This window comes from Momordica charantia (assembly GCF_013281855.1).
Source record: "Momordica charantia cultivar OHB3-1 chromosome 4 unlocalized genomic scaffold, Mcharantia_2.0 BLBB01000004.1, whole genome shotgun sequence".
Taxonomy (NCBI): Eukaryota; Viridiplantae; Streptophyta; class Magnoliopsida; order Cucurbitales; family Cucurbitaceae; genus Momordica; species Momordica charantia.
Window position 1 is genome coordinate 20,895,611 of NW_028275162.1, and position 26,474 is coordinate 20,922,084.

Below are 26,474 nucleotides of genomic sequence, written 5' to 3' on the forward strand. Positions count from 1 at the left end.
TTCTATTTAACTTAATTTTATAATAACATAAATAAATGAGGAAAAAACAATACCACTAACAGTAAAATAATAACAATAATAAACAAAAAAAGAACATTAAGAGGTATATATACAAACTTCATTAAGTACTTTACTAATTAAATCATTTAATCTATGGGTGTATTTAAATTTCATTATTTCGTACCACTTTTTTAATGAATTTTAGGTTACATTTCAAATTTTTAATATATTATTAAAAATGTATAAGTACTTTAATTTTTTATTTTAACAATGTTATTTTATCTAATTTTGGCCCATTATTTTTAAAAATATTTTGTTTGTTTACTAGAAATTCTAAAAAATTACACGCTAACATTTTGTTATATATTAAACTTTTAGTTTCTACTAATTTAACTTCCTATTATAATTAAAATTATATTATATTATTAGAAAAGGAAGGAACTAAAAGTTATATATTCCTTAGATTTCATACAAATTATTGTTCATAATTAATTTATTAATTTACTATTTACCATTAATTAAAACTTTTTTATGTCCTTATACAATTTTTCTTCCAACAAAATCAACATGAGTTTGCAATAAATCAATACATTATTATTTTCTAAAAAACATTCTAAATACATGAAATATTAATTATAAAAGAACAATTCAAAACAATAGTAAAAAAAAAAAAAAAAACAAACTTTAGCTATACAATAATCTAAAATATGTTGATGTTTAATAACCATTATTATTTTACCTCATAAATTATGGAATGATAATCTCGCAAACGTTGAATTCAAGATATAGATTTGACACATGTATTCTCTGCAACTTGATGAATATGTCACCAAAATGATTTTGAGATGTTTTTAGATTGAATAATATTTGAGAGCAATATTTGTAAAGAATTAAGTGTTGTGAAAAAATAGTGAAAGAAATATGGTTTTATAGTAATAGGAAATAAAACATTACAAAACTTTTGAAATTCTATTATAAATTATAATTAAAGAAAATAATTTAATTTTATGGTGTAGAAAATTTTTTGTATTCTAGCCTTTTGCATTCTAACCTTGTATAGATCATGTACATGTATTATTGTTGATAATTAATAATCAATAATTAATATAATATTTATAATAAATTATTAATGGCATAATTTATAAATTAACAAATTAAGGAATGGATAAAAGTGTCTAAAAATATTTTTTCAAGATCCTCCCATTTTAATATAGTATAGATGAAGAGTAAGAATCTATATAGTTATTTAAAAAAAAAATTGAAAGATTAAAATAGATATTTCAAGAAATCAAATATAAAAAAAAATTACTTGAGAAAGAAGGAATACAGAAAAATCAACATTAAATTATTAATTAGCATGAGCGGAAAACTTTGGGGAAATTTCAGAAGATCAGAGCCGCAGTGACGGGGCGGTGGGGGTAACCAACATAGTCAATCACTATCACCGATTCGACAAGTAAATGACAGCCAGGGGCCAGGTAAGCCCCACCCTTGTTTTATCGCCACGTGTCATTTGCAAACGACTGTGACGCAACGTAACGTAACAGACAAAACAGCGAGCAAGTGCAGACCAGACCGGGCGTCCGTTTCCCAGATATTGCTGAGCTGGCGTGTTGATTTTTTTGTTTTGTCTTTTTTAAATTTCTTTTTGTCCATTTTTGGTAATTAATCCTAATAGTAGGACACTGTTTGGACGAAACTGAAGAAATCGCAACCGAATCGTAGACTTTAGGTATCCCGAGTTGGCGGGCCCACTCCCATCTCCCAAACGACGCCTTCCGTTTCCCCATTCCATTGAACAAAAGTGTCGTTTGGACATGCTATTTTTGTGGTTATTTTTCTAGGTTTGTTATTTTTTTTTCCTATTTTAAAAATAAATTACCGATTGATGAAACAATAAAGGCTTAAATAAAATTTTGTTCACACTACTTTCAAAATATTCATTTTTGTTCATTTTAAAGATGAATTTATTCCTATTCTTTAAGAAGCAATATTTGGTTATATTGTCAATTTAAAATTTTATATGCACTTAGAAGAATTACAAAGTATCTTTGGGGAAAAAAACAATTAACTAGTATTCCGTCTAAACATATGTGAAGGACAAGTATTTCACTTATAGAAGAAGACCATCCTATTAAATATCGAGTAAAACAATAACAAATAGCTAAACTGTATTCTGATTTTGATATTAATAACACAGTATTATGTTTGGGGTTTTATTTTGCAATATTTTGACAATACCATGCAAAAAATAAATAAATGCAATGGGGTAATATTGAAAACTACTTACAATAAAAGGGTACATATGATAAATTAGGCCTCTTTTCTTCATTTCTTCTAAAGTTCTAACGAGTGCTGTCAAAAAAAAAAAAAAAATCTTGAATCAGAGAAAGTGCTAGAAAATCCCTTGGATAAAAGGTTCAGCTGAAAGGAAAAATGACTATTCTGTGGACAGGGTTGACAAAGATTATAAAGCTTCTCTAAAACTTTATAGATGGATGACCAAAGTATCTAAAACATAGCGATATAAAATATAACAAGCCTTACACAAAAGAGGTTTAAGGTAAAAGAAGCAGCAAAGATTAGAGGGGCTAAAGAATAAACAACATAAAGCACCTAAGAGAAATCAGAAACTCGAGCTTCTCTATCGCTCACCGTGCATCGACGGAGGTGAATGAATTTGCGAACCCAGAAGGTCGGTTTGGGATGCTGGTTTGTGTGTTGTCTCCACTGGCAAGGAAGGATGATGAAGAGGACGACGCATCCATGTTGCTGTTTCCTTCAAATGCCTGCCATTTCTTGAGTGCCTGCGGTAATGACATCTCGAGATCAATTCCGAGTACCTCTTCAGAGTCTGGTTCTGTAGGTTTCCAGACATCGATTAGAGACGAAAGCACGTTGACTGCATGACTCATGTCGGGGCGCTGGTATGGCTCCCTTGCACAGCAATGGCCAGCCAGGTCCGCAACAGTGCTGATGCTGCCAAGCGTCTCCTGGTCTAGGTGGATTGAAGGGTCTATGGCCTTTGGGAAAGTATCCTTGTTGATGTGCATTCTGCGGAACCATGATACAAGGTGCAAGCACTCTTCTGGCTGGCTATCGTCGAGTGCTTTTCTACCGGTTATCATCTCCATCAGGATCACCCCAAAACTATAGACATCAACCTTGGTTGTAACCCGTCCCGTTACTGCTCCATCAACCATTGATGTAAAATGTTAGTCTATATATTATCAACAGAAAGAGCTAGTTACTAAAAGCCTATTGGGCTGAGGAATTCATGTAAACAAACAAGTTCAGCAACATAATCCATTACAATAAATGCATAATCAAAGTATTCTACTTAACTAAATTCACGACCCAACAGGTATTGAAAATGGGCATACTTGACCGAAATAAGAAATAGAATGAAGCAATTGTTCTATATAAACAACTTAACTGCATTGATGGAGTTTCATAACAAACAACTACAAGAGAAGAGTGTGTACCTGCGTATTCCGGGGCAAGATAACCGAATGTTCCTGCAAGTCTTGTTTCAACTGATGCTTTCCCTTCGGGAGCAAGACGAACCAACCCAAAGTCAGCTACTTTGGCCCGCATATCGTCTCCGAGAAGAATGTTTGAGGGTTTAAGATCGCGATGGATAAAGCTTTGATGTGCTAAACTATGCAAATACTCAACACCTCTGGCCACATCCAAGGCAACAATCAGCCTTCTTTTCCATTCAAGGGGATTGATCCCTTCCTTTTTCCAGTAAAACAGAAACCTACTAAGAGTTCCCTGGGGCATGTATTCATAAACGAGAAGCCTCTCATTTCCATCTAAGCAATACCCAAGAAGCGCGACTAAATTCCTATGGCGGACCTTGGTAAGAACTGCAATCTCAGCCTTGAATTCATTCAAACCCTTCTCACCTATGACTCCAGACTCCATTCTCTTCACAGCAATCTTTGTACCGTCATGTAACTCCCCCTTATAAACCGTTCCAAAACCCCCACTCCCCAATATATTTTCTGGGCTAAAATTATTTGTTACGTTCCTCAAAACTTGAATCGAGATTACCATATTCCCTGCCTCAACCACATGGACATCACTAGGTCCACCAATTGGAACTCTGCCGGTTTCAGGCGCGTTCCCATCGGCTCTAGATTCTGCAATTGTTATCTTCACTGCATTTTGGTCCCCAGAATGACTAGGATGTACCACCACAGTATTTGGACTCTGAACTCTACTACTACGCCTTTTATTTCTCCTGTACAAAAAGAAAATCACAGCCCCAACTAGTACTAGACCAATAACACCAATTATAGAACCAACTACCACTCCACTATTACTTTTCTTGTCAACATCAACAGGTAAACCGCCCGATCCAGGATCGGAGGGCGATTTCTCAGTGGGAGAACCTGGTGGGGGAGTACTGCGTCTATCTTTCCCAATATCGGGGTTCCCATCTGTGTTCACAATCACATTTTTCCTGAAGCTTGGCACTTTACCATGAAGTCTGTTATTGGAGACATCTAATTCTACAAGACTAGGCATAGTCACAAGCTCGGTTGGAATCACGCCAGAGAGTAAATTATCAGAGAGAAGCAACTTTGTCACAGATGTAAGCAATGAAAAGCTAGGAGAAATAGTGCCCGCAAGACCCAGATTCCTAAAGTTAAGAACTGTAACATTTACAGGGGAGTTGCCAATACATACTACACCTTTGAAATTACAAGGATCGTTCCCTTTCCAGTTTTTTGCGAAGACTGTCGGAAAATTCATCGACTGTGCAACTGATAACAAAGCATTCACACGAGGATCACAAGGGACACCCGGAGAATCCACGCAAAAGTTGTTGGTTCCTGGTCTCATGTCCAGCTGAACATTACGATCAAAAACAGGGGCGGGTCCTTGAAGCATATTATTCGTCAAATTCACAATCACGAGGGATTTCAAATTTACCAAGGACGGAGGAACAATACCCGTAAGCTGATTATCCCTCAAACTCAAGTTCTGCAATCCCTGAAGGTTGGAGAAATCCGGCAAAGGACCTGAAAATTGATTCGTGTGCAACCAAATCTCCTGCAGATTAGTCATGTTTTGCAATATGGCAACGGAACCGTTCAACTTAAAGTTACTCTGTTGTCCATTCAACCAAAGCGACTGAATCGACGAACCCGAAAAGCTTGCTGGCAATCCGCCTTCAAGAAAATTACCCGACAAATGCAAGTTCCTAAGAGTCGGAAACGTCGTGCCATCGAAAAAATCAGGGATTGTACCAGTTATATTGACGCGATTGGCAGATATTTCCTGTAGCCCAGAAGCGTCTCGAATGTTATCAGGAATTTTCCAGGCGGAGAAAGGATTGTTGTCGATTTCTATCATTTGCAGAGTCGACTTCTTCGCGAAGAAATCCGCCGGCAAGGAAGTGAAAAGGTTGTCATGCGCTAGAAGTATCTGCAGTGATTCGGCAAGATTAGGGAACGGCCCACTCAGCTGGTTCCCCTGCACCTCTAATTGCACTAATGCCGAGAGGCTGAAGAGCTCCGACGGCAGCGACCCTTTGAGGTTTTGGTTCCCAATTTGAATTTTGACGACCCGGTTCTCAGAATCGCATTTCACGTGCTTCCATTGACAGTAATCGGAACCAGACCATCCAAGAGACGCCGGGGCTCCGATACTAGTCCTCAAAATAACCATCACTGAACCATCCCCATCCCCGCCACTCGGCTGAGCCCAAACAACGTAGAATCCCAAAAACGACGTCAAAACGAAGAGGAAAACCCCACGCCCAAAATGGGGTTCCCTCATATTTCGATATTCCTTAGGAATCCAAGAGAGGAAAAAGAAGGCAAAGTCCCGTCCGCCTGTGGGTCGTAAACCAGAAGAAAGAAAGAACAGGAACCCAAAATCGTAGGGTTTAGATCATCACATTGGGAACACAATCCGGAGAATCTGCATTGCATTAAAACCCCCTCCGCTTTTCTCCTTCCGTTCACGACATTTTTCTTCCCTTTCCCTCGATTTCTTCCTTCTCGGAGGTTGGAGGAGAAAGCGGCGGAGATGGGGGGAGGGAGAGAAGAAAAATGAAGAAAAGGGATGAAAGAGAAAAGGGAAGGCGTTAAAGAAATTGAATAAAGAAGAGAGAGGGAGAAAGAGGGGTGTTTGGGAAGTGGGAAAATGGAAGAAAAAGGAAATGACGTGTGGGGTCCAGCCGAGAAAATTTTTTGAAAACAGTAAAAAATGGTGGACAAATTCTAGGGCAAAAGCTTGGGCAGTTTCAATGGAGAAGATGATATGCTTGGCTGTCTCCCAAATCCCTCGCTCTGTATTCTCCCAGAATCATCGCTTTCTTATCACACACACTTTTTTACTATATTCGCACCCCACTCATGACAACCACTTCACAGTTGCAACCAAAATAAATTCAACAAAAATCTAATCTTTTATATATATATTTTATTGTCGTAAACAATAATCAATTTTTCAATTTCCTGCATTGTAATTTTCCTTTTTTTTTTTTACTAAATCAAAATAATTGATAGTCGGTGTATTTTTGTTAAAGTAACTGTTTAGTCTCCCAACTTTAATCTCAGACGATTTAACTGCCAAAAACATATGATCGAGTGAATGCTTTATTTATTTTTCATGAAATTATAGATAATTACAAACTTGTTTTTTAAATGAGCTGACTAGATTTGTCAAATTATAGATCATTACAAACCTTAAACTACGAATTTTTTTTTTTATATTCATGTGTCCGGGCCAACTTACGTGCACCTCGATTATTCAAAGGGTCAACTGTGCGACCCTACTACATTTGATTGACAAGGAAACTTGTAGGATATTAAATCGTAGGTAGGTGGTCACTATAGTTTGAACCAACTATAGAAACTAAATTGTTACATACTAAAATTTAAGGACTAAATTTTTACCAATTTAAAAATATAGACTAAATTGTTACAAACTAAAATTCAAAAATTAATTCGAGTAAAAACATATTTGATCAAATTTTTTTTATCCAAATAATTTTTATACTTTTAATTTTAACATAACTGATAACTATATCTTTTAAGAAAGGTAGTTGTGAAAACTTGTTTTTTTTTATATTAAAAAAAAAAGAAGAAGAAAATATAATAATAAAAACTTTATCTGCTTTTCCAAAAAATGTAAGTTGACAAATTTTTATCAACAAAATTACTTTATGACTTTTCATAGTGATTTTGTGTCTATGTCTACATGGATCTAAGATCATGGCTCGGATCTTACTTTTAGATTGAATGCTCGTTTGGGTTTATTGGATTCTGATACCATATTAATAGTCATGAGATTTTATTTAAAAACTAATTGGCAATAAAAGAAGTATAGTCCATCATCTTTCCAATATGAATCTTTAACGTAATTTAGTAGGATTGTGCGTGACAACTTTAATTATAGTCATATTAAACAATTAAGATTAATTTTTAAAAGAAACTTTCCGAACCTTGACATCTATAAAAAAATTTCTTCAAGTTCTCACTCAAGGAAATTTGACATTCCAAAAGATTTTGTCACAGTATAATTCAAATATTAAAATCTACTCTAATCATGTGCAATCAAGAGGGGAATAAACAAAAAGAAGATATTAATCATGAGTGGGGACATTATCTTAAGGGAAAAAAAAAACTTTATATAAACTGATGGAATTAAAATAATTTAAGATGTCTTGTAGTTTACTTCAAATTTGAAATCAATATTCTAATGAAGCAAAAGCTAGGGGCATTTATAATCCTTTTGTTTTGTTTTTTTTAAAAAATATATTCGATAATAATTCAATTCTGTGTTGTTTAACAACATCGTTGAAACTATTAAGTAAATATTAAAATATATATATATATATATATATATATATTTACAATAAGTGAGATGGGGATCTAAACTGTATAATATATGGAAGTAGGGGATCGAACTCACAATCAAGATATATGCTAATTATTGTTGAATTATACTTGTTCTAGCAACTCATAATTTATTGGTTAGAAACATGTGCCAATTAAGAATCTCATATCTTTCTTGTCCTCAACTTTATTTATTTGACATTGGTCTCTGTAACAAATTTATTTCTCATTCTTTCCTCTAGATTTCTCCATGAAAAATTATCTTCTCTCTATTTAAAGTTTACATATCTAAATATTGACTATTATTTCTCTCTCCAAATTTTTTTTCTCTTTATATATATATTTTTTCTAACATATCACCCTCATTTTCTCTCTAAAAATTTAATATTTTTCTAAACCTTTTATTATCTCAAAATTTTTCTCTTTATAACTTTTATTTTTATTTCTAATTTATTTTTTCTCTAGTATATATATCTCAAACTTTTTTCCACCTAGATCTTTTTTCCACTATAATTTCTATATTTTTTTTGTAACTTTTCCTCGTTTATCTAACATACTCTTTACTCTCTCTCTAAATCTTTTTCTCTGACTTTTCTCTATCTAAATCTTTTTATTTCTTTATAAAATTTACTCTCTCTAATTTCATCCTAACCTTTTTAAATGTTTAATATATATATATATTTCATCAACAAATTTACCAAATTATGAATAAAATATTAAATATTTTCAAAATTTATTATTTATACTAGTAAATAGTAATTTTCAGTAAATTCGATATATTTTATTTTTGTATTTATAAAAACAATACAAATTAATTACTAAACCCAAAGGTCCCCATCCCCAAATGGGGATTCCTCGACCGAAACCTCGATTTCCAAAATCTAAGAATGAGGTGTAGATAAAAATTAAAAATTACCGAAAGGACGAGGATGGGAAAAAAGTATCCCAACTCCCACCCACCTCATTGTCATTTACACACTATCCATATTATCCTCTCTATAGCATATCTCTTCAACTCTCTAACACTCTAAAAACATGAAATAAAAAAAGTTATTAAATATATAGTTTTTGCCTTCTAAAAACAAAAATATAAAAAAAAAATAGAAAACAGAAGAATTAAAAATTAAAAACATAAATCATTATCAATGGATCGTAACCGGTAAGCGACTTGGCAAGAGCAAAAAGTTTTGCAAGTAGAGCTACTTACTATATTAGGTGTCTCATAAGTTATAATTGAATTAGTTAATACATAGATCTCTATTTTAATTAAAGTTGAAAGAAATTACTTAAATTGTTCTAAAGTTGTTCTTTTTTTCTTTTTTAGGTTGTACTTTTTGTTATCCATATCATCAACGATAGACGAGTGACAAGAAGCTTCAGACGATTTGATCAACCTTTGCCATAATATGGTCAACTATGATGTGTAACTTTTTTTTTTTGGCCAATTAACTTTGCTACATGTACTCTCAATTAGTTTATTTTAGTTATGGTATGTTCAACATATTTATTTTGGTATCTGTATCTTTTAAAAATGACTGTCTGGGTCTATTCATTTTATTTTTTTATCTTATTTTTTCCATCATAATTTCAACGTGACGTTACAATTAATATATTTCATAAAATGTAAAACATTATTTAATACTAAAGAATTTCTGTTATCGGTAAAATTTACGATAAAAAGTTGAAAATAAGGACTAAAATTGATCACTTAGGATCAAAATGAATCTAAGAAATACATGAACTGAAATGAATCATGAGAGTACACCCACAAAAATAATATCTCAACCTTTTTTTTCCTTGTCAAGATTGATAATGTAATGTGCCCATTTTTTCGAAAAATGAAGAAAAGAAAAAACAATAAAGTATAAAAGCAGTTTAAAAACCCAATACCATGATGAGCTGTTTGGATGTAATTTATAAAAAATTTTGAAAATAATTTTAAATTGGTTTCTTATATTGCAAGCAATCCCATATATTTCCAAAGCAATAGTCAAAACACCTATGTGATTTATGAATTTATAAATTTAGACCTCTCTATATAAGGTAACCTTGTCATAATTCAACAAATCACATGGGCGTTTGGTACTCTTTTGAAATATAGCAGTATGGGTATATATATATTATATATATATATATAAGCTCCACTTGTCACATCTCATGTCGAACAAATTACCTATAAATAAAGGCTTATGATGGTTCATGAACAAACATATGTGAAGAAGGAAGAAAATCTAAAAGAAATTCAAGAGAAAATTCAAGAAAATTCACATTTCTTCTCCTATCATCTTTGATATATATATATTTTTATTATTATTACTTCAAGTGACTTGTTTTGTTTCTCAATTTTATAATAATTTATACTTTAATTTTTTGTTTAATCAACGTTATATACGAGGGACATACTTAAATTAAAAATAATTCATGTGGATTATATCAACACAATCTAACAAGGACAAAAGTTACATAATGAAACTCAAAAGCCTTCAAATGTAACTTAGGTGGGACAAAGTTGGGTTGTAGCCCAACCAGGTGAGACTATAGATCTACAATATAAGATTTACAAGCCTACAACTTGCAACTCGAGTGAAATAAAGTGGGTCAGAGCTCGAATAGTTAAGAACATAAAGTTAGAAGGTGAAACTTGTTATGGGATAGGAAACAACAGACAAGTGGACTACAATAAACCAAAGGAGGCCCTACAAGGCGACCCACGAAAGTCGAACCGAACCGAGCAGGGATCGGAAGACCGAGCCCACTTTAACATCGGAGCCCGTGTAACAGAAGTCACACTGGTTAGGGTTGCTCGGTTTTGCAGGTATTCGATTTCTTGATCATCGAGTTTGGTGCATATTTTGGAGATAACCAGGAATGCCAAAATCCAAACATCAACAAAACTCAAGCTCAAGAGGAATGTTACAAAATGAGATCCAAAAAGCACAAAGCTATGGACCTGGATGAGACTAAGTGATCGTGGCCTGACCAAGTCACACACAACAATACAATTAGAGTGTAGCTTGAGGCGGGAGGAGAAGTCACTAGAGAAGTATAACCAATGTGAGACCATTATGGGTGTGGAGTTCATCTAGATGATATCAAAGATGCATAGCCCCGTTAGGAAAAGCAAAGAAGCCAACAAACAGGTCTTGGGAGACGAGTAGAGAGACGAGTAGAGATGAGTGTGATTCACATCCCACCACTCGAAATAAGAAGCTTGATAAGTGATGAGATTTGACGAGATACTTTGTGCCTACATATTACAACGTCCAGTTAATTATCTTACATATGCTAGCAACCCACCATAACTCATCATGACTGCTTGTCAAGCTTACAAGCTACAATCTGCTCGACTACATTTATTATATATATGTTGATGTATAAGAAGTAGTTAATGCCATAGCATGCAACACAATTATTCTGCACATGAAAGAAATCTTATTCCTCCGAAAAAAAAAAGAAATCTTAAAAATGGGAAATTATTATTATGTTGTTGTTGTAACTTGAAGGAATGTTTTCAAGAATAATTCAACATATAATAAAAATTAGTTTTGGGAGCAGCAATAATTGTTTAAAATTTGTCCTACACCACTGTCATGAAGTTGTATTGTATTGAATTTACAGTTGAATGTCATTTCTCCTCGAAATTCAAATTGCAACTAAAAAATAGCATTGTTAATAAATGTAGTGTTTCTGAGAAACCTGACTTCGCAGTGCTTCTTCATTGATTTAAAAATAATAATAATAATACTAAAGAACAACTTTTTTCAAAAGAAAAAAAAAACTTTTATTACATTTTCCAGAATGGCCGTTTGCACAGTTCACATGTAATTAATGGTTAGAGCGTTACGCATTTATTTATAAAAATTAAAGTTAGCTCCTCGTAAACAATCAAAATAATAATTATGATAATAAATAAATAAATAATGCTTCTAAATTTTTTTTTTTAAAATCCTTATCTTTTTCTCTCTCCTTTTTCAAAAGGTAATCCTTTTCCTTTGAACTTTATTCTTAAATAGTACTAAAAAAAACTTTATTGTTAATTTAAATTTTTTAAGGGAAAAAAGATCCAAGGATAAAACAGTCTTGCCAACTTAAACCTAGATCAATTGATTAAGGTATCTATCTCTTACCAAAACGTCATGCGTTTGAATTCTCATTTTCTCCTTGAAAATCGTATCCATACCATGTTTCTTTCGAAATTTCTATGAATTAAGGTAAAGTTACAAATTTAGTCCTTAAGGACCCTTTGGTAACATTCATATTTTAAGTTTCGAGAGAGCTATATCGATCTCGGAAATAAGGGAAGAAAGGGAGGAAGGAATGAGATTCTTTATAGCCCCTATCCAATATATGAATTAAATTTACCAAATCCATCAGCTTAGGTTTTTGGGTTGAGTGATAGTTTATTATCCTTAACATGGTATTAGCGTGAGAAGTCATGTAATTTCCTTCGGTTGGGTTAGCTTTTTGGTAAGAAAGGCGATAGTAGGGTTGCGTCAAGTCCTTCGCCTGACTCTACTCATTATTTTCCAGGCAAGATACACATTGTTCCCCGCTCTAACTCCTCCAATTTTCCTTTTCTTTCTTTATTACTTATCGCACGTGCCCGGTCTCAACGACACTTCCCAAACCAAAAAAACCTTTCCCAGATCTATGAAAAGTAAAACGTTGAAGGTCCATAGTAGGTAACATAAATGAACAAGTTTATTTTGTATTTGAGCTACTGAGGGCTGGAGCTCATACGGATACATTACTTCATTGTTCTATGTTATATGAGGCCTTGCACTAAGCACATACTCGGAGAGGGACGTGAAGTGTAAAGATCCGGTCTTTGACAACCGTCATAAGAACAACAAAGTCGATTGTGTCTTCGACACTATAACTATAAGCGGGTACCCTTTTGTTGAAGGTTATTCGAGCTTTTTCTGGGAGTATGATATGAGTTACTTCACCGTCATAGCACCTGGTATTCGAACATTGACTCGAGGTATTTTCTCATACTTTTTTCTGTATAACAGGATTATTAGTTACTTGTTGGATTTATTTTAGGCATTTACTCTTAAGTGATTTATATGAATCATTATTATTTCTTTAATGGAGTTTCTCCATTATTCATATATGTATGTATTTTCAAATATATAAAAATCATTTAAGTGTAACCGCAATAACTGCACCAAGTATTATTTTTACTTCAGGTTTTTTAACTGAAATACGTCAATCCCTACTATTAGTTCCCGCTTTCCAATCTAATTGGTTAATGATGCACGTAAGTATGATGGTTTCTCTTGGCTATATGGGTCATATGAATAATAAGGGATTAATAACTCTGTGCCAGCAATTGCGGTAATACATAGGATGCAAGCGTTATCTAGAATGATTGGGCGTAAAGTATATGTAGGTGGCTTTTTAAGTCTGTCGTCAAATCCCAAGGCTCAATCCTGGACAAGCGTTGGAAACTACCAAGCTGGAGTATGATAGAGATAGAGGGAATTTCTGGTGGAGTAGTGAAATGCGTAAAGATAGGAAAGAACACCAACGACGAAAGCACTTTACCGGGGATCTAATTGCACTTCATGCTCTGCGTTCTTTACGTCTTTTGGTCTGCTTAACCAGCCCATCTTTCTCCAGAGAAGAAATCCACTCGCTCGAAATTTGTCCCTTCAGTTATGTAACAAGGCGTCCACACGATTATGAGTCTGCTCCCGTTGAGGCTCTTCAATGACACTAACCTACGGTTTTTTTCCCACTAGCCATGGCTTGGCCAAACCTTTGGCTCTGATACCACTTGTTCAGGACAAAGGGTCGTGATCCTGAGAGGGTGAGCTAACTCCAAAAACCCGTCCTCAGTTCGGATTGTAGGATGCAACTCGCCTGCATGAAGCTGGAATTGCTAGTAATCGTCGATCAGCCATACGACAGTGAATTCGTTCCTGGGCCTTGTACACACCGATCATCAAACTATGGGAGTTGGCCATGCCCGAAGTTGTTACCTTAACTGCAAGGAGGGGATGTCGAAGTCAAGGCTAGTGACTAAAGTGAAGATGTGTAACAAGGTAGCCGTACTGGAAGATGCGGTTGGATCACCTCCTATTTTGGTTTGACATGCTTCACACTCAAGTTTCTCGTGTTTTCTTTTTCAATCAAGAAAAATATTATTATGTTTGATAACTTTTTTTTAATTGGAAACAAAAACATAAACATGTACTCTTTTTTTTTCCTCTAAAATCTTAAATTAAAAACATAAGTTTTATATGAAAATTTATTTTTCAAATGAAATATTCAAATTTTTTTATGTTATATTGATTTTTTAATGTTTATTATGCATTTTATACGTAAAAAATGATAAAATAATACTTTTATTTATGTTTTGAAAAAAATTTGAAAACAATAAAAATAAAATAAAATAAACATTAATTTTGTTGTTTCCAGAATTACGTTTTTTAAAACTGGAACATAGGAACAATTATGACACATTTATCTCAAAATTCAAAATGAAAAATAAAAAAGAAAAGGGAAATTGTGGGAATACATACCAAATGGGCCCTAAAATTTTGAAAATCTAAAATTTTGAAAATTGTATCCAACATATACATGAACGTTAAAAAGTATTTTAATAGATAATTTTTTATAATGCCCATCGAATATGAAAATGAGTATGAGGTATAGGTATCAAACACAATTTTCCCACATAGATGAGTTTTATTTTTAGATTTACGAGAAAGAGATGAAAACAAAGTTGCTCACCTACATGCAAAAGATTCCTATAATGTATCCATACATTTTTAAAACTTATCTAATAGATTATGATAGAGAGTGTGGAGTGAAAATACCGATACAGCAAAGAACGATTGCATGAATCAAAATTCACAACGAGAAAGACATACGATCGAGATGAATTTGTCAAATGTTCGACAAACCACTACATTAACGGCACATAAAACCATGTTCATCAACTAAATTTGTTCATTATTGATTTGAAATTCGAAAAATGATTTTAAATTATTTATTTTGTCCGCAATGAGAATGATTTGAAATGAATATAATTAATTTTTTATTGGGATGTTTGTTGGAAAGAAAAATAAATAAAAGTTTAATGATTTAGACTTTGAACTTAAATTTATTAATTAAAAATTAAAATATGAAAAGTAAAATAAGTAATTGATTGTACTAAAAAAAATAAGTAATTTATTTGAAAAATAAAGGGCCAATATTGGTATATTATACACAAATAGTTAAATCAATTTTTAAGAAATTTAAAAAATAAATATTAAAATACTTTTTTGGTCATTTACTTTTAATTTGGGTTCATTTTAGTCCTTTTACTTTCACACTGTTAATTTTGGTCCCCGAACTTTTAAAAAGAGTTCATTTTGGTCTTTGCCCTTAACCCACCGTTAAATAGATAACAAATTGATGACTTTACAATTTGTCTGAGATATGAGAATTTGTGGGAGAGAAGAAAGAGCCCAGCAGAAGAAAATGGGAGAAAGATTTGAAAAAGAAGAACCAAAGGATTTTTGTGCTCCCCACATCTCTCTTCTTTTTGTGGCAGTTTAATGAGAGAAGGAAAAAAAACAGCGGGATTGCAAAGAAAGGGATTGAGTTGAATTTGTATTCTATCCGTTATCTATTTAACAACGAGAGACTTAATGCTAAGGGTCAAAATGAACACTTTTTAAAAGGTTCAGAGATCAAAATGAAAATTTTCAAAACAAAATTTAAAAGTAAAGAGACTAAAAGAGTATTTAAAAAAAAAAGATTTTAGCGATAGTGTAGGTTTGAATTCATACATCCTTGTTTAAAAATTTTGAATATCAAATATTATAATATTATTTTCATCTTTACGTCTGGCTTTGACTTATCTTAATATGTTATAATATTATTTTCATATGTACTTTAGCTTTGACTTATCTTAATCTATGTACTTTTAAAATGTTTATGTTTGTCATCTTTACAAAATTTTCACACAAATTTTATTAAGGGTGTGCACAAGAGGTTGGAAAATCGATCTGACCGATTAAAACTGACTAAATCGATGTCGGTCGGTCGATTTTAGCAATTAGTTGATCAGTTGGTCGATCAGGGGAGCATATATTCAGTTGATCCGCATTGGTTTGGGTCTTAAAATTGACCCGACCGACCAATATACATCTCTAAATTTTATACCTAATGAAAATTCTTACATAAAAATTTATGGTTATATTTTAAGAAATTTGGTGAGTGAAGTATCGTACTAAAATCATAATTAAAATAAACAAAACGGTCACTTTTTAAAACTACTGAACAAACATTTTGAGAAAATACGTGGACTAAAATAAACAAAAATTGATAATACATGGATCAAAATGAACCAAACTCAAAATACGAAAAAAAAGTATTTAAACCTAAATAAAATTATGATTGATATTGTAGCAAAATATTTAAAACTTTAAAATAGAATCATGAAATTATTTGAACTTCTTTTCAAAGAGAAATTTATTTGAACTATTGTAATTTATTTTTAATAATTATTAATATTATCAATATTTTGTCGAAATTTAAAGTTTTTGCATTTTTTTACGTTTTCTACATTTACTTCATATTCAAAAATATTTTGAACTACAAAATTCTTTCATATTTTATGGAAATGTATTTTTTGGAAAACTTCATACCTATTTAGGTTACTCTATTATTCATGACATTTATGCAATATTTTCTTTTCTTTCTTCTTTTAATATTCTCCAATCTTTTTTTAGTTTTACTTTTAATTTGTAAAGAGAATTTGAAGTTGAATAATTAAGAATGAGGATGCAAGGTTATACTATTTACTTTTATCTCCATCTTAAATTACTATTTTTGTTCACACTCCCAAATGTTATACTAAAAAAAATTACTATTTTGTCACATAAATATATAATTAAAACAAAATTAGATCTATCAATCAATTAAAAATTATTAAATATGAAACATGATTTTATTCTTTATTTTCAAATAATAAATGTAAGAATTGTTTGAAGGTTAGAATAGTCACCTTCCTAGATGGTCATTGTCTAATTCAAAAAAAAAAAAAAAAAAACCAAAATAAGATATGGACGAGAAATAAGTTATAATTTGTTATTATGCCCACCATAAATTACTATTTTGGTTGTTCTATGAATAGATTTATTATTGAAAAATTTCGATCCATTCAAATAAAACTATACCTATCAATCATAGTCAATAAGAAAATATTAAATATGAAGCATCATTTTCTCAAATTTTTAAATAATAAATAGAAGAATAGTTTGATTTTTGAAAAATAGTCCAAAATGAGCAAAAATTGACCCATTTATGTTCCTCAAGATTTATCTTCAATATATAATTATTCTTCCGTACTTGGGGTATTTAAAAAAATCAATATATTTTTTAATCTTTGAATAAAATTGTTTGTCTATGTTTTTTTTTATTTAATTAATTTATTCTCCATATGGTGGATTAAGACCAATGTACATGATGACATAAAATAAAATAAAAAAATGGTGGGCAGCACTTGTATATACAAATGTGTGTTATGTATTTCTTTTAGTTAAGTTAAGATATACTATTACTGTGGTCTATAAAAAACGCTATTCTTTCATTTCAGTTTTATCTCTTTTGTTACTATGAACTCAAAAAGCATTCATTATGAACTTCCTTTTTAAAACAACTTCAATTGTGAACATAAAATAACTTAACTATTTAAATGATATATTCTTGACTAGAAAATGTAAGATGTTCAAACTTCCATTCCAACGTATTTTGTTTAATCAATTTTTCTAATAATAATAAAAGAAATAGACCACTTGAATTGTTTGAATGTTATAATCCAACGTAAATAAGGTAATCAAGTAGTTATTGTTAGTGAACTTTCCATTGAATATGACTTTAGGAGCTATTAGGAATATTTTACCAAAACCAAGATTAGACTTGAAAAGAAAAATTAAAACCAACATTCAAATCAATTCTCTGACTATAAAAAACTTTCAAACCTACCAAAGTTAAATCCCATTTAAACTATGCTATTGTTCATCTTAGAAACTTTACGAAACTCAATTGATACCGATTAATTCAACAAATTTGATTCAATTTTTTCTGTTTCAACTCGCACCCCTAATAGATATCGATCCAAAGTTAGTTTCGCCTCGTAGGACCTCGTTTCATAGCTTTGATATTAGAACACATACTTAAAAGTTCTTATACTGTAATTACAGATTTCCAACCTTTTATGTTCAATAAACTTGTGAATGAGCTTGATGTAACTATTTAGCCAAAAGACAGTCCTAAGCCAAACCAACTATCAAGATAATTAGAAGAGGTCTTAAAATATGAGACTTTACATCTTAGTTCCTTCCCCCCTTTGCAGCCATTTATACATCCATCTGGGGATGGAAATTTCTGTTGTATTTTACAGGTAGGTACTCAGTTAGGAACGGTGACGGCTTAAACTTGAATCGCAATGGCGGTTGAGAATTTGCGATGCCCCTGTCGAACTTGATCCCGAGTCATCAGTAATAAGACAGTTAGCACCAGCAATGGTGTCAAAACTTGCTGGCACTTTCCAACCCACCAAAAGGAGGTCTGCTGCAATGGAGATTTTGCCTCAGCTTCTTTGAATTGCAGCTGATGGACTTTTGTGATTCATCGAGCCTTTGATGGGCTATGGTTTTTTGAAAAACTTGGCTACTTCCTTGTATAGATTTTCTTCCTCGAAGGGTTTCGAGACGTAGCCATCCATCCCGCATTTCAGGCACTCATCATACGTAGCATGAATCACGTCTGCAGTCATTGCTAATATCGGTACATGCCACTTGCCTTCTGCTGCAGATCCTCCCACTTCATTTGCCTTGCTCTCCATCATCCTGATAAGACGAGTCGCCTCAAACCTGCATTTTCCATAAAAACTACACTGAAAACTTACTCTACAGCTTCTATTCAAATAAGAAAAGATAAATCAAGACGTTAAAGGCAACGGGTTGTTCAGGAGCTGTTTTGAGAAACACTTTTCTGATTCAAATCAGAAAAGGGTTCAGCATTCCATAATAACCCTTGTGATTTGAGTCCAAGAGTCTCAAACTAACTTCGGGTTTGAGATGAAGGTTTCATACTTTTAGCCAAAACCCAAAGGATAAATGAAGAACATTACCATTATAATTAAAGTCCTGCACGGTTTAGATAGAAGAAATGAAGAAAATTTGTTAGAACATACCCATCCATTTCTGGCATTTGAATATCCATGAAGCAAGCATCGAAATTGTGTGGTAGCTGAAGTAACTTCAGAGCAGCTTTCCCACTATCTGCACACTCAACATCTGCACCGAATTTCTTCAGAGCGCCTGCAGCGACCCGACGGTTTACTCGGTTATCATCAACAATTAAGATTCTCTTGTCACAGAGAAGGCTCTGGAGGAAAGAAGAACCATTTGGCAGGCACCTTTCCCGTCTCTGATTCTTAACCCCAAGTGCTTGTTGAAGACAGGCAGCCACCATACTTGCCCTTAACGGTTTCATGATCACGGTGTCTGAAAAACCTGCTGCCCTTGCCTTGTCTAATTCTGTAGTGGTAATGTTCGTAGCGAGAAGGATTAGTTTCGGTAACTTCAACGAACTCCCGTTCTGTTTCCAGTTCAGTTGATGAATGATTCCACATTCCTCATCAGAAGTTAATGTATCTTTTTCCACTAAGATCATATCTGGAAGGATTGTGTTTCTGAAAAATTCAACAAAATACTTCCTCTCAGCAAGTTGCAACATAAACCATCTGCAGAAAGGCCCACTAAACAAGCAGACCAAAATATCTTGGTGAATCTAAGAAAAAAGAACACTGACCAGTGACCATCTGCACTTTGAAATGTTTCCAAATGTTTGAGGTCTCCTTTGATAAAGATTTTGTTATTGGTTTAAGTTTTCTTTATTTATTTTTTCACTGTTTGAAAACGCTATTGAAAACTTAGTCCTTCAACCTTGCATTAAGACCATATTAGTTCACGATTAATAGAAACAAATCCAGATTTTTTCAAAAGATTAATGAAAAATCAATGGTGAGGACTAAAACAGAGCCACTGTAAGTTTAGAGACTAAAACAAAATAAGTAGGAAAGTGAGGGGCCAAAATAGGATTTAACCTAAAAAGTGATTCCACCTGTTTCAATATTTTCAACTAATGTTTAAAACAGAAAAAGAATAAGAGAAAAGGCATTACCCTGGAATTGTGGAACCATTCTCTCTGCAAAAGGAAGCTGCCAAGTTGATGCTATTGGTGACTTCAACTATGATGCCAAGTCTCTTCAAATGGTATCTTGTTACAGAAGCTCTAACTGGTTTCCTGTCAACTACTATGGCTTTCATTCCCCTAAAACTTGGGGGAATTTCTTCAGAGTTGGGTTTTTTCATGTCATTGATTGAGTTTATCTTGCATTTCCCTAAAACAGCAGTGAACGAAAACGTGCTTCCAATCTGAGGCCGGGTTATGAAGTTGATCTGACCACCCATCAGCTCAACTAAACATTTGCTGATACTCAAGCCGATACCTGTTCCTCCATAGTTTCGGGAGGTCGAGCTATCTGCTTGCATGAAGGGCATGAAAACTCGATCTTGGGCTTGTAAAAGGATCCCAATTCCAGTATCCTCCACGCTTACCATCAAAGTAACATGACCACAACACTCGTCGGCTACTTCTGTGTTGTTTGAAGCAGTATTCGACTGGAAGTTATCATCTGCAATTAGATGTTTAAAGTTATCCCAACTGTTCTGATCATCAGCCGCCTCACATCCACTTAAAGTTTTAAATTCACGACCACCAGATATGAACAAGTCACTGTCTGATGTACCATTGACATATTTTGAGTCAATGCAGCCTTTTGAGTGCTCAGCTAGCTGTACTTTAACAAATATATGTCCCCTTTCGGTAAACTGGAAAAACAGAAAAAGCTCTTTTTAATTTTTATGGAGTCTCCAACCATTTAGATAATGATACACATCAAGGAAGTACTGCACCGGTCCCAAAAGAAAACTCGAACAATCCAAACTTGCAAGTAAAGGATGCGGTAAAAGATTGAATAAATGTTCATATTGGATTTGAATTCAGAATATATTCAGGACTGTCCACTCACCTTAACAGAGTTACCAACAAGATTTGTTATAATTTGTCTGAATCTTCCTGGATCTCCAATCACAACTTCTGGTACTTTGTCAGAAACAAAGACTGCCAGCTTCATTTTCGAATAGATGTTCAATAGTGGTTGAAATGACCATGGAAAAGAGCAAGGAAGTTATCAGGTATCATGATATGTAACAAACAGCCAGCAAACGTGTTAATTTAAAAAAGGAATAATATCTATATGACCTACCTCCAGACCCTTTTGTCTGGACTTCTCGGAAAATAGAGATAGGACGTCGTCGAGTATTGATCGAATGTCGAACAGAACTGCTTCCAGTTCTAACTTTCCAGCTTCAATTTTTGCTCGGTCAAGAACCTCATTAATTAATTGGATCAGTGCCTTTCCACAAGCCTGAGCAGTCTGAGCATAATCCTTCTGAGTTGAACTTAAATCTGTATCCAGAAGCAGAGCAAGCATTCCTGAAATGATGCACACAATGGTATAGCAACCTGAGTATCCTTTGTATATAAAAAAACCAGTCAATTCGGAAAAGGTGAAGCTTGACAGGAAATACATACCGAGGATGCCATTCATTGGTGTCCTAATTTCATGGGAAACAGTTGCAAGAAACTGAAACCAAAACGAAAGAGAGATTTAAATCGAGAGATGCATGAAGAAAATTCAATGCAGAGTACTAACATTAACAAGGGTCTTATATTCTTTTTTATGGATAACAACATGTCCTCCCACAAACAAGCAACTTGATTAATCCCACGTAACACTGGCATTGAAAAACTGTTTCCCAGAGGATAGTTATGATAAAACTAAACTATTGATTATAACATAGAGGTACATATCCAAGGGAGATTCGAGAGCTATTGTCCTCTCCACATTTCCAAGACTCGAATCAAAAACCAAAAGATGTCTCTCCTCACTCACTTCTAAGGCTATAGACTCTTACTCACATCTTATCCATGCTTACATCATACCTAATAGCTAATGGGTCCCACACACATGCCACATCAGCCAACATGCTCACACACTCGAACCAACCATTCTTATCTTCTTGGTGATCATCCTACTTTGAATCCATGATCTTAAAGACATTTGAATTTACAACTTATCCTTTTGACTAATAAGTCAAAAGGATAAGTTGTAAATTCAAATGCATGTGGCAATGTGGTAAAGAAGTAGAAGTCATAATCAAGATATTTCAATATTTAAGTTTCGATATTATGTAGACGTTGTAAAGATATAGTTGGCTTATTCTATTGATTTATCCTCCTATTAGGCTCTGTACTAGACACTGTAACAAGGCCATTATCTACTATAACATACTTGAACTTGAACAAAAAGAATCTGATTTATTTAGAACTTTCATCCAACCATCCTTTTCTCTCACCCTAATTCCATCTATTTCCTTCTCTCTTTTTAAGCATTTAAGTTTCAAGTAACTATATGACCTGATCGACAGACCTGGGATTTTGCTACATCAGCAGCTTCCGCTCGAACTTTCAGAACTTGCATCTTATGGAAATCATCTTCAACCTTCACAATGTGAGTGGCTGCACCGTACAAAATGTAGCCAACTAATAACCCAATCACGAAGAATAAGAATGCAGTAGTTAGAGCAGTCCAGGATGTGGGAGCCTTCTGCTGATATCTGCTCCATATCCACATGAGGAAAGCCATAAGTCAAAGAGACAAACAATCAACATCAGAATAGTGACTGTAACTAACATGACAGAATGCTTTACCTACAAACCATCAGATGCTTCCTGAATGGATCTCCAAAATCAAGGTTACTCTCATGCAAAAGAGACAGGTCACCATCGTGATATTGATGGCCATACATGACAAGGGGATCAGAAGAGTTTGTGATATCATATACATTCACCAAAATGGCTTGATTCCCAGCAAGCTGGCCTAGTAAGTTCTCCACGAGGGACTCGACGTCAAACGCCCCACCAACATAGCTGCTTTTAGATAAGAAACGATTTAACATATCTAGCATATAGAGTTTCACCTCTCACATAATGTTAAAGATAAAGATATTTGAAAATTAAGTTATGTTTTGATTAGAATTCGACTTCCAAGCCAAACAAGCCAGAGGCAGTATAGAGCCAATAGAAAACTAGCCTTTACCGTATTCAAAAGATCAAAATAAGAAAATGTGCATAATACCCCTTGAGAATTAACCAAATAAAATAATGAATACAAAGTTATATAGTCATAGTGAAGGACATCCACACAAGGAAAAGAAAAAGGAACCCATATTGAGAACCACTGATAATATTTGGCAAGTAATGATATGTTTTCTATACTTAATAATGAGAAAATAAATCACATATGAATTCACATTCCTAATAAAACTACATATCCAGACTGACCCTGCTGTTGCTTGTATACGTTCTTCTTCGGTTGGTTTTGATGACAATTTGGATTTGTAAACAGGGAACGTCAAAACAACTCCAAGATGATGAGAACCTAGCAGCCTGAAGGGGCTCGTTAAAACAGCCTTCCCTGTTGCTCTAGCCCTCAAAATATTTTCACGGTCCTCCTGCATCACATTGGGCAGAAATCTATCCAGATGAGAGAGGAAAAACAATACAGACCAACATACCACTTTTATCCAACATAGAAGCTAAAGTATCAAGCTCATGTAGCTCTACCTCTCCTGACATCATATCCAGTGATTCGATGTAAGAGACTGTTTCTTGAGAAAATATCACTGGTGCATATTCATCACGAATCGGCGAAGGTTCTCTTTTCATTGTTTTTATCATCCACCCATGTTGCTTTTCAAATATCTCCCTCTCTGAATGAACCACTCTTTGAGCATATGCCACCCCACTGAGAAGAGGCCGTTCGAAAGCAGTTCTGGCTGTGTATTCGGCAAAAGTTTCCTACATTGTTGTGTTTTAGGCTCATCAAACAACCGTACCATACCAAAGGGAAAAACAGTAAAATGCCAGTTCCTTCAAGAAAATGCATAGAAAAGAACTATTACATCTTGGCAGAGTTCAGATTTCCAAAAATATAAGAAGAAACCAATGTACAAAGCTCACAAACCTGATCAATTGCAGAAGGGTTCTTGAAGTAATGAAAGGTGGAAACAAGGACAGCCAAGGCATGAACATGGTTAACACTAACACTGAATTGATCCTGCAACATCCTTGCCCTCTGCTCACACATGCTCTCCAACACTTCGTTCCTTCTCACTTTATTATCAGCATCCATTCCATTATAGATTATCATACTGATAAACGCCATCCCCATAATCCAGAGCAGAAGATACTTTCGAAGCCAAGCCCTGTTAGCTTGAACAAATGTGTAGCCCTTCTTTGTTGTTCCCATTTGCTCATTCCACTTCATGGCCACAGAATTGTGACTTTGCTGCATTTTCATACCCATCTTCCAGAAACCTCTGCTTCGCCTTCCTCTTTCACTTCTTGTTCTACTTCATTCCCTTACCAAAACTAGACCAACCCCGACGACCGAGCAGCATTCTTCAGCTCCCTTTATTTTCTGAAAATTTCTATGAAAAGCCTTCTGCAATTAAACAGAAAAGGAAAAAGTTGACAAGAGGATGATTGTCACAACAGCATTTGACCTGTTGGGTTTATTAAAGCTTAGAAAGCACAACCCAAAAGAAAACCCATTTTTCCCTTTTGCCGCTCGACAAAACCCATTTCTATAGTAGAGAGAAAAGACGATGGGCGGATTGACTCAGTATCAATAAAGAGGGCCTCTCAATTCTCAAAGACAAGCCTGACTCTTAAAAGATGGGATTTTCTTTAAAATAACAACCGAGGGAGAGAGAAAAGCCCACATTCCAAAGAATTCCCTTCGTCATATACTTTCCGGTCAATGAGGTCCTTGCGTAACAAAAAAGGAAACTGGGAAAAACTAAAAAATCAGAGGGGAAAGCAAATCATGTCCCTCTCTACTCCTCTCCTCCAGGCGTGAAGTTCAGTTAACATGTTTCACTTCCATTAAATAATAATCAAACCTACAGCTGAACCTGAACCCTCAGCTCCCAAGAAAAAACCTCACACGCGCAGCGAAGAACTCAAGAAGGAAAGAAAACACACAGATACAGACAGACAAAAAAAAAAAAAACAAAGAAAAAGAAAAGGGAAAGTGGATCATCAAAAGAAACAATGCTTTTGCAATTTTGCTCACCTGGGTATAAAAAAGAGGCAATGTTTGCAAATGATTTCCAGAGATGGAGGAGGAAGACGATGAAGAAGGCTCCTCCACAGTCGATCCAGAGTGGCTTTTACAGCAGAATTTCACATGGGTTTTCTTCTATTTCTTCTTCCCCCTTTTGCTTGGTGGTTGGAGGAGAGCAAATTGGTATCAAATTTTTAAAGATTTTGAAGGATTTTCTGGGATACTCCCCTGACTTTCCTGTCTCCCTATTCGCTCGCCTTCCCCTATACCCTTTTACTATTGCACACTCCCACTATGTCGTCTTCTTTCTCTCTCTCTGTGACTCTATTCCTCTCTGGCTTTGTCTCCCTTTTCATATTATATTATTCTCTTCCTCACCAAACTGTCGCACCTCTCTGTTTCTCTCTCCTCTGCTGGGGAGCTCGCTTTTTATACTGAGTACAAGTATGGCCTCACAGAACCTCCATTAAAAATAATGGAAATCAAATTACCTTCAACCTGAGCGGACCCAGAATCAGAAATCCCAAATTTCTTTGTTTTCTAAGCTGAAACCATAGTGAAAGTGAACTTGGCTAAAATCATCCCCATTTTCCATCTGGGTATTTTTTTTCTTTCTTTAGTTCTATTTTTTTCTTTTTGGTTTTGTTTTTTGTTTGTTTTTTCTTTCTTCTTCTTCTTCTACTCTTTGCTGTGTGAGAGAGAATCGAATTGGTGGAAAGGAAGGGGAAGACGAAAATCTCCATCGCAAATCTGTGTGATAGTGACATGGCGACAATGCTCGGATCTCATTCCCTGTCAATTTACCTCTAACCCCTTCTCTTTTCCATCAAATTTCCAAATCCACCCTCCTTTTCTTTCATTAATCAAACTTAAAACTACAAATTTAATCTTAGATCTCTTTATTGTTTGTTTAGCTTTTAAATGTGAAAAGTTTCTATTAAATTTATGACTTTATGACTTTTTTATCACTTTCTTTCAACGGGTAATGAGTTTTATGATTTGAAGTTTATTCATGTTTAGAAGACATATACTAGTAATAATGTGGTATGATGTAACATCGAAGGATAAATAGAAATGACTCAATAAAATTAAAATGTATATAAACGAAAGAAAATGACAGGGTAAAATAATTAATTATTAGTTTATCAAGTACTTCCAAGATTATAACTCAGCTACGTATTTCTTAAAATGTATAAATTCTAAACTCTTCACTTATCTTGTTGAACTTGAAAAAGAAATTTCCTAAAAAAGGAAAAAAAAAAGAACTTGAAAAAAAAAAGGCAATGTCAATATTTAAATGATAATATTGAATTTAAACGTAATTAATTGAAACTTTTATAGGTTGAAAG

General features: G+C 33.8%; 2 protein-coding genes across 5 annotated transcripts; both read right to left on the reverse strand.

The window, feature by feature from the left end:
* Positions 1-2,134: 2,134 nt before the first annotated feature.
* On the reverse strand, positions 2,135-6,261 carry LOC111015589 (receptor protein kinase TMK1). Of its 2 annotated transcripts, XM_022290666.2 has the most exons (3): positions 3,486-6,261; positions 2,656-3,187; positions 2,135-2,355 (listed from the first exon to the last, which is right to left on the reverse strand). In XM_022290666.2, exons 1-3 carry the CDS (start codon positions 5,791-5,793, stop codon positions 2,346-2,348), a joined length of 2,850 nt encoding a protein of 949 aa, XP_022146358.1. In that variant the 5' UTR covers positions 5,794-6,261; the 3' UTR covers positions 2,135-2,345. The 2 variants fall into 2 exon arrangements, with proteins under 2 accessions (XP_022146358.1, XP_087979243.1); XM_088123117.1 differs by lacking the exon at positions 2,135-2,355 and having other exon boundaries at positions 2,458-3,187; positions 3,486-6,259.
* An 11,773-nt stretch (positions 6,262-18,034) lies between these two features.
* Positions 18,035-25,817, reverse strand: LOC111015621 (histidine kinase CRE1). Of its 3 annotated transcripts, none has more exons than XM_088122654.1 (12): positions 25,135-25,817; positions 24,022-24,501; positions 23,622-23,855; positions 23,340-23,509; positions 22,707-22,925; positions 22,426-22,612; positions 21,528-21,579; positions 21,199-21,428; positions 20,962-21,060; positions 20,052-20,761; positions 19,060-19,626; positions 18,035-18,736 (listed from the first exon to the last, which is right to left on the reverse strand). In XM_088122654.1, exons 2-12 carry the CDS (start codon positions 24,361-24,363, stop codon positions 18,511-18,513), a joined length of 3,036 nt encoding a protein of 1,011 aa, XP_087978780.1. In that variant the 5' UTR covers positions 24,364-24,501; positions 25,135-25,817; the 3' UTR covers positions 18,035-18,510. The 3 variants fall into 3 exon arrangements, with proteins under 3 accessions (XP_087978780.1, XP_022146396.1, XP_087978781.1); XM_022290704.2 differs by having other exon boundaries at positions 19,060-19,560; positions 25,135-25,815; XM_088122655.1 differs by lacking the exon at positions 25,135-25,817 and having other exon boundaries at positions 23,622-23,927; positions 24,022-24,162.
* Between the last annotated feature and the right edge of the window lie 657 nt (positions 25,818-26,474).